We start from the raw sequence: 14,602 nt of genomic DNA on the forward strand, positions 1-14,602 counted from the left end.
TTTTGACAAATCTGCTGTCATCCTTATCTTTGTTCCTTTGTGTGTAGTATGCCTTTATTCTGTGGCTATTTTTAATATTTTCTCTTGATCCCTGATTCTGAGCAACTCTATTATAATGTTCCTTGGTGTATTTTCTTCACAGGTCTTGAGCTTGGGGTTTGTTTAACTCCTTGGATCTATGGGTTTACAGTTCTCATCAAATTTGGAAAATTCTAGTTAGTATTTAATTTTTATTTTTGGTCTCACTATCCTTTCCCTTGGGGCTTCATTTGTACATAAAGTTACTTGAAGTCCTTTTCAAATTTTTGGATTTTTTAGAGCAGTTTTTGGTTTAAACAAAAATTTCACAGAAAGTTCTCATACACTTCACTCTCCTCACCCTTCTCTAATTTCTCTCATTATTAGCATCTTGCATTAGGGTGACACATTTGTTACAATTCATGAACTGAACTGATATTTATACATTAGTGTTAACTAAAGCCCATGGTGTGCATTAAGTTCCACTCTGTGTTGTACAGTTCTACGGCTAATGTCACGGGCCCACCGTTACAGTGTGACACAGAACAGGCTCACTGCCCTAAAATCCCCTGAGCTCCACCCACCTATTCACTCCTCCCTCCCCACTGACCCCTGACAACCACTGATCTTCCTACTGCATCTATAATGTGCCTCTTCCAGAACAACATACAGGTGGAACCACACAGTATGAAGGTTTTTCAGATACTATTTTTAATTTAGTGATATGCATTTATGTCTCCTCCATGTCTTTTCATAACTTGAGAGCTCATTTCTTTCTATTGCTAAGTAATACTCCACTGTATAGTTGTACTATAGTTTGTTGTTAAAGAAAAATTATTTTAACACCATTAAAAGGCAAGGAAGACTTTATTCAAGACTATCGCAGCAGGAGCCACGACTATTGCGACAGGGGAGAGTAATCAACTCCATATACAAGGAGGATCCGTGGGGCTCTATCGCCAGTGAGCAGACTGAGGGGACTGGGATGGAAAACTGTAAAAGGAGACATCAAGGGTGGGGGGTCTCTTGCTAAACTGGCCTAACAGCTGAAGGCAGGACAAAAATTTATACATCAAAGGTGGGGGATGAGGAACTTGATCAGATATCAAAGGTGATCAAGTACCAAGGGTAGCAGGATAACTGAGCAGGAGGATTCTTGCTGACTCTGGGCACCCGCGGACAGTCACACAAAACCGTGGATGATGCCGAGCTGGGAGAGGCCCCGAGGACCCTGGCCCAAGTTTGGTCGAGGACAGTCTTTGTCATTAACCACTCACGTACTGAAGGGCATGATTGTTGCTTCCATTTTGGGGGCAATTATGACTAAAGATGCTATACAAATTCATGTGCAGATTTTTGTTTCTCCATCCAGAAGCTTCAGGCAGTAAACGGGGGCAATCCTGGGCTCGTCTTGTCACTTGCGGTTCCTCCAGGGTCACTTTCCTTCACTGCCCGAGGTCCAGTCTGGAACACGGCTGCTTCACATGTTTTGTCTGTTTTGGGTTTTTTGTTTGTTTGTTTCTCGGTGTTTCAGATAAAAGGGCAAAGTTGGCCCTGATACTCCATCCTGGCCATATGCAAAAGCCTCAGTCAAATGTGAGTGAGCACAGTTTACTCAGGAGAAAACAATCACGAAATGTTGGACTTGCCCAAGATCACACAGCTGATCGCCGTCTGCTAAGTAGGACATACAGCCCGGTAGGGGCAACCGTGTTTCAAGTGGCCCATCTGCACCCAGTCCTTAGAATAGAAAGGGCAAGAAAGTGTGCTCTGTTAGAACCAGGACTGCTGATTAATGAGACATGATGGGTGAACCTTCTTTCAATTGCTGGCACCAGAACTGGGTCAGAACTGCTGAAAATTGTGAAGAACAAGACTTCCTTGTGCTGGCAATGGAAAGACAGTGAAGCCAGTTTACCTAATGGATTATTCCAGGGAAATCTCAACACCAATCTAAAGGGACATTTAGACATTTAGGATGACCTGATACACAAGAGGACACCCCACGAGTGAGGGTTCACTGGACTCAAACCTGCACTTGAGCTGTCAAAGGGTAACACGTGTCCCTGACCTGCCCTTCAGAACAACCATCCAGCTCTGCACTAGCGTCTACATTAACATGATAAAACCATATTTTCTTTCTTTTCTTTCTTTTTTTTTCTTTTTTCCTTCTTTCTTTCTGACAGGGTCTCACCCTGTCACCCAAGTTAGAGTGCCATGGCATCAGCCTAGCTCACAGCAACCTCAAACTCCTCGGCTTAAACAATCCTCCTGCCTCAGCCTCCAGAGTAGCTGGGACTACAGATGCATGCCACCATGCCTGGCTAATTTTTCTATTTTTTGTAGAGACGGGGTCTTGCTGTGTTGCTCAGGCTGGTCCAAAACTTCTGGGCTCAAGCGATTCTCCCACTTCAGCCTCCCGAAGTGCTGGGATTACAGGTGTGAGCCACGGTGCCCGGCCCATATTTTCAAGCATACAATACACAATCTAAAAGATTACTGTAACCATAATGTGTTCATAATAGGAAGCAAAATTAAATAAGAAAAGAAATTTCATTTGGGCAACCCGATGACCTATTGTGCGTGTTCAAACTGACACAGTAGATGTGTGTGTGCCGGACTCATGTTCCACAGGGGTTCAGATGTCAAGAATATCAACACATAAACAGCAAGAGCACAACTGTGTGGAAGGAGGTGATTAGCATAGATGCCAGACAAGATGATGTAATCCCCATCCTCCCAAAACTTTCGGTGTTATGCAAAAACAACCAATTCTATGTCAAATCTAGAAAACAGGAGTGAACACTGAATTCCCCTAATAGGAAACCCAAGGCAGAAATAATGGATTAATATGTACAGATATAGCTGCTGGAAATTTCAGGTTTCTCTATAAGTGGTGTTTTGTAGATTATAAACATGTTTTTATAACACATCATTAAAATGTTCAATCTGTCAAGTAAAAAGCATTCACTGTATCTCCCTGTTTGTCAGGTTTCGAGGTCCCTATACAAATTTCATTCGCTTTATTGTAATTATTTGCCATATCAAATTTTCATGTATCTTGATTAAAGCTAATCTTTTCTTCCCCTTTCTCAACTGAATTCTTGTGCACGTCTTAGAATTCATGAGATGTCAGGGAGATCAAAATACAGTTGGGAAAATGACTAGCTAGCGGCATGAGTCATAGTCTAATGTTTGATTGCTTACATCAAAAAGATCATATGCAGGAATTCAGAAACATCTCGTATTTTCTTCACATTGTGATGTCTTCCACTAGCACCTACTCACTTACTGCAGAAATTACTGCAAAGCTCCCCAGCTACCTGGTGTTTAAGACAACAATCAAAGTCACATTCTTTTTGCCCCGCCATTATATTATGTCAGTCTACACAAGTATTTCAGATCTAGGCTTAAAAAAAATTAAAATGCTGTTTTCTAACAGGAGTCTAGCTGTGAACTTGTTTTGCGGGGCTTTGTTAAATCTATAGAACCACACAATACGTCCTGTGTACATAGTCTTTGATGTCTGTGTATCTCACGCTAAGTATTCCTGGGTTGACTTGTAGCAATGGTGATTAATAAAGACACAGTTTGTTGTTAAAAGGAACATAGCCAATTCAGGATTTATGCACTGATAACATTTCAGCAACATGTGCTACAGTCAAAAATGTTAAAATAGCCTTCTTATTTCACAAGGAAAGCAAGGGTGTTAGATTGATTCTGTTTCCATTACAGTACACATTGATGCTACGGTTTTATTCCAGCTCAACCATTCGTCTTTTTTCTCTCCCAGGATGCAGTGGGGAAAGGGATAGGGAGGAAAACAGAGTTGGAAGTAAATACATTGGATGTGTGAGACAGTGGAAATTTGAGTTAGAGTATTATTTATTAGTCAAAATATAACAAGGTTGGGATATAGTTTAGAACTCACCAACTTGATAATAACTACTGTCAAGTTTTCATTCCAACAATGAAAGGCGCTCTGAAATCTAAATAAGGTACACTCTGAGATCTCAAAGAAATCATCAGCAGTGTCAGAATGAACCAATGACGGGTGTTCATTGGTTCTCAGCTGTGACAGCATCTTACTATTCATCGTTGGCCCTCTGCCCCCACCCAAGCAGGCAGACAAGCAAAAAAACCCAAAGAGCCGTACTCACCAGCCTTGATGTGGACATCCTGACTTCTAATTTTCCCTGAAGGATTTTCAGCTGTGCAATAATAAGTATTATCATGGATTAAGGTACTGAAGCTTGAAGGAGGGAAGGGGAAAATTTGGAGAGTGCCGTTGGGGTGGACGTGGCGGATCCCGGGGACATCGTAGATCTCCTCGCCCGTGGCTAGGTACCATCTGAGAGTCACAGGAGGGATGCCTGCAGCGGGGCAGGGCACCAGAGTCCCCGTGGTGCTGGCAAACACTACCTCTTGCAGAGATGCATTGACAAAGTAGAGGCTGGAGTGTAGGTCTTCACTGAAAACTGCAAAACACAACACAGGAATCCATCGGTAAGTAAAATGCACCTTCTAGTTTGCTGTACAAGCAGCCTGGCCTCAGAAGGTTGTTTTGAGAAACAGTCATGAGGCTTAACTAAAATGAAAGAACTCAAAATTTCTCAAAATACTATGGACAGAGAGGCAGGAACTGAAAAATGAGGCATCATCCTAATTTCATAATTGGCACACAAAATGTTGAGTTATCCTGGATCTTAACTTTTAATAGATTAGTCTTCAGCCTCTGTGCCCCTGGTACTCACCACTATTGGACTGTATACGATCAATACATACTTTGCATTCACTTCCTATCTGTCTTCGCCACTAGAACAGAAGCCTCCCGCGGACAAGGTCCTGATTTGCTCACACTATTGCTTGAGCACAGAGCTAACCTCCAGGGGCTCTCAGCAGAGACGCTGAATGAATAAATAACTAGATGCCAGTGCTAGGATTAAATTATTCTCGTTACTAGGTACATTGAAAGCCATTCCTGAATGAAATGAGCCACAATTTTTTAAATTAAAATTGAAGGTCAGATGTAAAGCACTTAGAAAAGCACAAATGGATGTCAGAAAATAGGGCATCAAACCAGCAATGCAGATTTTATTGAAAGCAGGTAATAACAGTAAAGAAAACTTTGACAAAAGCATCACTTAATTCCACCAGCCTATAGTTTGTTTTGATTTTCACATTTCCCCTTCTGGTTCACCTGTCTATGTGCCTTACCTGTATAATTACACTGTGCTAAAACGTACATATGTAAAATATTCCATCGTTATAGACTCTGTTTCATTCTCTTAACATTACATCATATACATAATCCCATGGTTCTACACAGACTTCACAAGTAAATATTAGTGGATGCACACAATATGTTTCTATAAACTACTTCCCTGATCTTTTTATTTAAATTGTTTCTCTTTTAACTTTCACAAACAAAATGTCAGCAAACATGTTCATACACATTTGGATTTTTAATTCACTTGTTGAGTGCCTATGTTGTACTCAGTAACTGGCACTTACAGAGTGTCGTGCACAAATGAAATTCAAATTCTAGAATCCAAAAACTAAACAAAAGATTTATAAATACCTTGAAGATCCACTTCTCACTCATCTGTGCTTATCTGTGACTCTCTAAAAGCAGGTGCATGCCCAGTTACATATTTGTAAGAGAGAAAAGAAGCCCCCAATACTTGGACTGAACTTCACAGGTCAGGGTGAGAGTAACATTCATTAAGTGCCTATTCTGTACTAGCCAATTTGATACGACTCGAGGTATTATTCCATTGACTCTTGTGAACAACAGCTCTGCTAGGTAAATACAGGCACCACTTTGCAGAAGACGACATGGAAATTCAGAGGGCTGTCACTTAACCACAGACACACGGCTAGGAGCCAGCAGACCCAGGATTCAGTCTTTCTGATGAAGGTTTCTATGATTTATGCTTTCTCACCTTAGAACCAAATGTGGCTAAACAGTCTCCCTCACTTGGACAGGGACCAGAGGCAGCTGCCCTCAAACTGGCCCGCCCGTCCTGATCTAGTCTTTCTCAGCGGTGGGGGACAGAGGGGTTCTAGGCTGCTGTAGCATGGTGGGGTTGCTACTAAGTCTGTGTGAGGAAATGCATGCACCCATCGCGTTGCACACAGTTAATTGACGTAATTTGGTAAGAAAGATAGCAAGAAATGGACGCTACTTGCAAAGATAATTGGACCCATTTTATAACAGCAAGATTTAACCTGCTCACTACATGTCAGGGCAGGGAGTGGTCCCCAGCCCAGCAGTAGCACAGCTCTGAGCAATGAACGAGGCTGAGTGAGGGCGGGTGACTCTTCCCACAGCAAGACTGAGGCATGTTCTTCCCTGACGCCACTTGAAGCAGGTAATGGGAGCTCTCTCCAGAGTCCCTCTTTGGGGCCAACGTCTCCCACCCCCAGCAGCTGGAAATATCCTCAGCTGAGTCTCACACCTGGTGTCATTCTGAACCACAGGGAACAGCCTTGTCTGAGGCCTGCAGGTGACAACTGGTCAAAGGTGGCTTCAAAGGCCTGGCCCACTCGTGCTAGCGGGGAACAGCTCTGAAGAGCATTCTGGTGGAGACCTCAGCTTCCCCTCTGCCCATTCTGCCTTCCGCACCTCCTTTCCTGTGTACCTCCTGAGAATGTGCCACCAGCCTCCTTTCCGGGCAACCCAACCTGAGACACCAGCTGAGGCTGTGCTAGTCACCCTCTGTAGTCGTGTGCTTCCTGGATGTTTTTCCAGTGTTAAGTAAAATAATTGAAAAGTGCCAAGTAATATCCCATAGAAGCTCCCTAATAAATAAATAAGCAATAAATAAAATACAGGCAGACACCAAGATGAAAGAAAGCATAAATCTGGATTATCGCTGGATATTAGGAGAATGTTATAAGCAATCATTCTTACACTGAATAAGGTAATGATGCAACTAAGACTCTCAGGCTGTCATTTTCTGGGAGCCCATTAAATATGGACAGTGTCGACCAACATGTAGCTGATGAATAAACATTTTCACTTAAGAATCAAACATTCATACATTGTATAAACACATTTTCAGTTACATTTTACATACTATATAAGCTAGTATATATAAAGCGTAATGCCTCACATGCTGTACGTGCTTAATAAATGTTAGCTGGTAAATCCAATGTCCTCATTTATTCATTTTCCCATCTCATATGAATGTGATAGGTCAAAAGTCCATCGACAATTTGTTAATCTTTTGATTTTTTTTTTTTTTTGGAATTTCTATTTCGCAAAATTACTTCTGCTTTAAATAGATTGGAATTACCTGCCATGGTTTGGGAATAGAATGTTTATGGAAGTTGAGAGAGAGAGAGAGAGGTGCTGATGAAAGCCCCCAGCAGAGATCCCCGATATAGAGAGATGCTAGACAAGCCTCGGCCCCTTCCCCTGTAAAGTCTGCACACCAAAGTGGATTCTGCTCTCTGCTACACTACATAGATGTCCCCAAAAGACCCCTTTTGGGACAGTCCCCTGAAAAGACCCCTTTTTCCCCAATCAGGAGAAGTATCAAAAGCTATTCTCACTCTGTGCCTCTCTTTCCAGATAACTCAATATAAGGCAAGTGTCTTGTCCAACAATGATGGAAATGACAAAGTAGAAGGTCTCATGCTTAAAGGATATTGGCAGATGACATCTGCCTGACAGATCCACAACTGGGGTGAGATCCAAGGGTCACTTTGGCTGCTAAGGCCATCTATGATACCAATAGAAACTTTTCCACTTCATTGGTTTCACATCGGATGATAAAGTTACCAGTGCCCAAGGCTTGAATTGGAGTAAGTTCGTCAGTATAAATACAGTGGTCAATGACACAGAATCCCACAGGGCATTGAGACGTGCTGACTCATAGTTACATTAGGGAACTTGCTCTGGTGTGCCTATATGGAATGTAGACTTCTATTTAGTAAAACCAAGGTTAATTCCCAACATCGCCAAAGAAGACAAGAGGGATTGCTCTCTCTCCTTGCACAAATATACCTTACAGTGTGCATTGCACTAATTTATTCTTTACCCAAGTTTAGTAAATACATTAAAAAGTGTGTTGGTGTGGGGATGCAGTGAGGTGGATGTGATGAGATTCCTGGCCTACCGTAGCCCAGAAAGAAAACTCCAGTAGGGAGTTCTGTTACAAAGCTATTATATTAAAGTGGCATATAGTGGTGAGCATTGACATGGCACAATGTGCTCACACATGTCAGCACTACTATTTGTTACGCCACTAAATGGTTATGTGGCCAGTTATTTAAACACTAAGCACCAGTTTTAGGTTGTCCCAATAAAGGAAAGAGAGGCAGGGGAGGCATTAGTCTAATAACTAGATGACCTTCAAGGCTCCTTCCACTACTCTTGCTCTACCATTCTACGATATTTCACAAGTGCTATGGTTTGAAAATCTCTGCCAAAACTCACATTGAAATTCAATTGCCAAGGTAATGGTATCAGGAGCTGGGGCCTTTAAGAAGTGATTAGGGAAGAGCCCGCAAGAATGGATTAATGTCATTATGGTAAGAGTGGCTTAGTTATCACTGGAGTGGGCTCCTAAAAAAACGGTAAGTTTTGCCCCCATTTTCACTCTGTCTTGGGCACTTGCCTCCATTCTTCCACCACAGGATGAGCCGCACCAGATCCTGCCACCACGCTCTTGGACTTCTCAGCCTCCAGAGCCATGAGCCAAATAAATTTCTATTGTTTTCAATTTACCCAGTCTATGATATCCTGTTATAGCAGCAGAAAATGGACCAAGACAACAAGTCATATAGTTTCACTCACTACAGTCACACAGAATGGGCGATACCTTTTCAAATCACTATGTTAGTTTCATTATGTGGCTGCCTTTATTCTAGAAAGCCCAATCTGGGGGAAGCTGTGTCCATGAGATTCAGCACCCTCCAGATATTGCACTTGAAACATCTGTCTTATTTCTCGTGGTCTCCATCACTGGCAGGGACCAAGAGTTTGCCCATCAAGGCCAGTGCTGGCTGTGGCTAAGCCGTGAAGCAGAGTAGATGCCATTTGTTATTATAAAAAGTGGTGAAGAAAAATACATTTTGTAAAAGCAGTAGATCTTACTCAAAGGGAAGAGAGGCAGAGGTGTTCCTCAAGTTTTAACTGCTTTATAGTTTTCTCTTCCAACCATAGCTAAAATCTTTAGCAATGCTTCATAAGTCAGAATATGAACATTATTGCTAACTAAGAAATCAGTTTAGATCAGAAGCACAGTTAATAGTTCAACATCGCAGTTTTCAACTCAAATACAAATGCTGATAGTAGCACCATAATTTTACATTTGAGCTTTCTAAGAAACTGACATTATCCCAAACATATTGTTAGGAATGAGGCAACTGTCACTCTTCGAGGGTAATTAATTCCACCCAGATTCTTTTATTTTTTCCTATATCACTCTTCTGTCAACTTGATTGTGGGTAATTTTAAATAAATAAAATTTGGTCATATTCAAATTTATCCTCTTGTATCCTAAAAGTAGCCTTGTTAAGAATAGCAAGTCTTTGAAAATGTAAATGTATACAAGAGGCACTGCTTAATTAAATGTATAGTTTCTTATTGAAAACCACATTCTGCGAGCCAGCTTGTGAAATTATTTAAATGACTGCAGGGAAAATGATAAATAAATGTTTAATCCTAGTAGTTAAAGAGATAAGCGACCTATAGGGGATTACTGTCACTTCTCTTTATATTTTTTAGGGCCTTTTACATTAGCCTTTCTCCTTCGTACCACTGGCTTTAATAATGTAACATAGACTCATTCTCTAAGATACACATCATATGGCCACAGGCAAAAGAAAATTCAAACTATATTCCAACAGCTTTTGTTTCTCTATCTAAGGGATCATCCATCTGCCTAAATAATAATACTTCGTTTCATGCAGTCCCTCATGCTCTTTAAATACGGTAACATTTGCTCCTGCGGTAAGGGCAGAGGCAACCTTAATGTGAATTACACGTGCATGAATGGTCCTAAAAGTTAACTGCAGTTTAATAACAGACAGCTAAGCAAAACATTTAGCACAACCTTGTTGTGAAATTCCGGGTACAAAATCCTGGGGTACCAATACCAAGGGAGCTAACAGGTGGGATTTCGGGAGATTGTTTCTTCAGTTGCAGATTTCTCAATATTTTCTATCGTTATAACAGACGGTATAACCAAAACTCCAGTGACAAACATAAAGAAAAATGTTACACTAAAAAGAAAAATAAGTCAATATTTTAGCTTTCCTTAAAATTGAAACAGGGCATGGTGAAAAGGAGAGATGTGAGAGGAGTCTTAAAGTAAGCAGTGACACAATCATTCATTCTTGCAAAAATATTCATTGGGCACCTACTAGGTGCCAGGCCTTATGTAAGAATCCAGAAATGCAAATTTGAACATGTCCTGGTACTGTTCTCAAGGAAATTTTATTCTAGAGGGTGCTACGGTCATGTAAAGAGATCAATTATAACTTTATTTGCTGAATATTGGGACAAAATTACTCACAAAATGCTTACAGGAGCACAAGTGATAGAAACACTAAGTCAGCCTAGGGAAGATGGAGAACGCTTTCTGGAGGAGGAAAGTCCATTCTAGGCAGAAGGCATAAGAATATCAGGACACTGAGTTGTCACAGTGAGGGGAGAAATAAAAAAGTACTGGATAACAGGAACTTCAGTGTACATATAAAAGTGACAGATGATTTTGGAGAGGGAGCTTCAGAGTCTTTACATTCATTTATTCTATAAATACTCATTCAGCACCTGTGAAGTATCCGGCACCATATCAAGATCGGGGGACATACTAACAACCAAAATTTAGAAGATCTCTGACCTCCAGGAGGTTACATTTAAGGTTCTATGTAACAAAGTCTAGACTGTAAGGAATGTCAGACGCCAAGCTTAAAAGCACATGTTTAATCCTGCAGGCAGTGGGGAGTGCCACTCCTAAACATACAGCCAAGAGAAATGAAAATGTATGTCCACACAAAAACTGGCATACAAATGTTTAAAGCAGCATTATTCATAATAACCAAATGTAGAAACAACCCATGCGTCTATCACTTGAAGAACAGATAAAGAAAATGCGGTTTATCCATACAGTGGAATATCACTCAGCAGTAAAAAAGGATGAAGTACTGACAGCTACAATGCAGACGACCCTTGATAACATTATGCTAAGTGAAAAGAGCCAGCCACAAAAGCCCACATGCTACACAATCACATTCCTATAAAATATCCAGAAGAGGGACATCTATAGAGACGTAACATAGATTAGTAGTTGACTTAGGGTTAGGGTTAGGGTTAGGGTGAGGGTTGGGGTGGGGGAGGAGGGTAAAAGTTCAAGGGTACAGGATTTTTTCTGAGGTGACGAAAATGCTCTAAAATTGACTGTGGCGAAAGTTGTACATTATCTGTGAATACACTTAAAACTACTGAATTGTATACTTGAAATGGGTTCATTTTATGATTTGTAAATTATATCTCAATAAAGCTACTAAATAAAGTAAGGAGTCACTGAAAGTTTTGTCACAGAACAATCAACTTCACAGGTTGAAGTTTGAGAAGCAAATACCAGGTAGACAAGGAGAGAAGACTGGAGGTAGAACATCCAACGGGCTGTTCTGGTGGTCTAGGTATTGGAGGTGCGGAGGGAGGGAGAAAGGCCCGATTGCACAGGCATGTCTGATTCGATCCCACCAGAAATTGTGAGCAGGGGTGTGGAGTAAAGAGACTGAAGAAAAGAAAAGAAGCAATAGGATGCGAACTTAATAGCTCACATACCTGGGCTGCATAGTTATACCATTAACAAAGAGAAGGTACAGGCAGGGCTGTTTGGATGAAGGAAACAATAACATCACTTTTGCTAAAGTTAAGGGGCACTGCCCTTGGGCCACCTAGTAGCAAGTTGGAAATAAGAGTCCGAGACCCCAGAGAGAGATCCTGCAACCCGATAACCACGTGCAAAGTACTCTGAAGCCCATCATTGGAAAAGATATCCCAAGAAAAGCATAAAGAACAAAGAGACAAAAAGCAGAGATGAATTTTCAGGGATAGGATTCACCTACAAGGTAGAAAATGGATATTTAATAAAAGATGTGTACCAAAATACATAATGAACTCCTACACATCACTAGTAAAAGATAAGCCAGTAAAAATGGACAAAAGATGTGAACAGTCACTTCACAAAGGCCAATACATAAATGGCCAAAAAGCATGCAAAAAAGCACTCTAATGCCATCGGTCATTGGGGAATGTGAATTAAAAGAACAATGAGGTATCACTATGCACCCATCAGAATAACCAAAATGGAAAAGACAGAATATATTCAGCGTCTCAAGGACATGGAGAAACAGGACCCTAATACACTGCAGGTGGGAATGTAAACCATTAAAATCCTTGCGGGAAACTGTCAGTTTCTACTAAAGCTGACCGTATGCATACCGTCCGACTCAACAATTCAACTCATAAGTATATATGCACAAAAATACATGCGTATGTTCACAAAAAAAATACACTGGCATATTTATAGCAGCAACTATTTGTAAGAATCACAAACTGAAAAGTATCCAAATATCAGTAAGTAGTAAAACTGATAAATGCATTGTGATATATTCGACATTGACTTGCTATATAACAATAAAAATGAACACTCTACAATCACAAACAAAAACACTATAAATCACACCACTGTATTGTTGAAAGAAAGCAAACAGACACAAAAAGAGTTTAAACTCTATTGTTCCATTTTTACCAAACACAAAAATAGTTAAAACCAATCTGTGATGTCAGGATTCAGAATAACGGTTACCTATGGCAGTGGGGTTAGGTGTAAAGAATGGAAAAAGGCGTGAGAGGCATCCAGCCTGCTGGCTGTGCTCCTTTACTTGACCAGGGTACTGGGTACACTGGTGTATTCAGCTAATAAAATATCACATTGTGATACGCACACAATGCCCTGCGTGAATTTTATATTTCAATTAAAAAATTTAAAGAGCTTCAAGAAATGGGAAAAGAAAGAACTATCAAGCAGATAAAGAAGAAATTATGAGACCAGTAATGCAAACCCTAGAGAGAATGATGTCTTAGAAACAAAAGGACAGCATTTTTGGAAGTCAATCAGTGGTTTTCAACACTGCCAATTGCTTCAGAGAGGTCAGAGAGCACGAACACCAAAACAGACCACTGTATTTGCAAGTTGGGTATATTCATTTTGAATCGTAATGTCATCTGGGTCCAAAAGACTTTCATTGATCTCACAGGAACATGTGAGCGCATATGCTCACTAAAATGAACTGCTTCTGTAAAGGTCTTCCAAAATGAAAGGAAATATAACTTAGCCTTAGGTAAATATAGCTAGAAAACATAACCTTTTACTGATTCTGAGGCTCCAAATGTTTTTAAATTTGAATAAATGCTTAGAAATTCAGTGTCATCTGGATCAGACAATCTGCAATCAGATAAATGATGGTCTCATAATGACTTGGAAAGCATTCCAAGCTTCTGGGAAATAATTCCAAGTCAGGTTATAAAAATATGCTCATATGTTATAGCAATAGTGCACTTAACTCTAATGTATTTCAATCATTCTATCAGCTTCTGACACTGAAGCAATGGTGCAACTATGCTCATGAAATAAGAATTGGATAAAACTTCACAACTACATAGAATTTAGAAATATGAAATTCTGTCCCTGTCTCTGATAAAACAACCACCACCATCAAAAAAAACAAAAACCAAAAATCCAGGAACTGGATTTACCCTCCTGTTTTCTGTTTTAAACAACCAAACATTCTGCAGTATAGAACAATAAACCACGAAAGAAGGAAACAAACAAGGTGTGCCCTATAAGTGCCCCAGCTTACCTCCTAATAGAGTTTCCCAGATCTTTCCAAAACGGGGAAACTCAAATAAAACCTGATGGAATTGCTGGGTTAAAGAGACAAAGTATGAGACTTGGGGAGGCTAAGCCTGCTGACATTTACAAAGCAGAGGGAAGGAAGTTGCATAGAGAGGGAGCTCCAGAGATCTGCAGAAGGTTACCTGTGATGAGTCTTTAGCTACAAACCGATATTTGCACATGTGTGAGAAAACTACCAAGGTTGGGTAAGGAACACCACAAAGAACCAGATGAAAAATTCCTGAAGCTCCCATGGCAGAGGATGTAGTTCATGTTTGAGCCAGCCAGAGTGGAAATAAAGTCTAATAAATGCAACATCAGTTAGAACACTCAGAAGTGTATCACCATGGCACCAGAGGCCAAATTAATCACAAAAATAATAGTAAGTGATTCTAGAAGAGAACAAATCGATTCCAAGTAATTCAACTGCACAAAAAACAAACTCCAATAAGTTTTAATAGAAAACGGCAAACTCCAATAATTAGTAATGTAAAATTTACAATGTCTGGCATCCAGTAAAAAATTGGATACAAACAGGAAAATATGGCCTATTATCAGGAGTAAACTCATTCAATAGGAAGATATAGAAATGAGGGATGATAAAATTTGCAGGAAGGACATTAAAATCACTGTTATAAATATTCTCTTAATGTGATTAAGAC

General features: G+C 40.3%; 1 protein-coding gene across 1 annotated transcript in view; it reads right to left on the minus strand.

Annotated features, from left to right (window-relative positions):
* DSCAM (Down syndrome cell adhesion molecule) overlaps positions 1-14,602 on the minus strand; it is an 834,101-nt gene that overhangs the window by 701,767 nt on the left and 117,732 nt on the right. The window contains exon 2 of the mRNA XM_012640078.1: positions 4,179-4,496. Coding sequence (XP_012495532.1) covers positions 4,179-4,496 — 318 coding nt within the window. The remainder of the gene's footprint in view (positions 1-4,178; positions 4,497-14,602) is intronic.

The sequence above is a fragment of the Propithecus coquereli genome, unplaced genomic scaffold (genome assembly GCF_000956105.1).
Source record: "Propithecus coquereli isolate 6110/MARCELLA unplaced genomic scaffold, Pcoq_1.0 Scaffold148, whole genome shotgun sequence".
Taxonomy (NCBI): domain Eukaryota; kingdom Metazoa; phylum Chordata; class Mammalia; order Primates; family Indriidae; genus Propithecus; species Propithecus coquereli.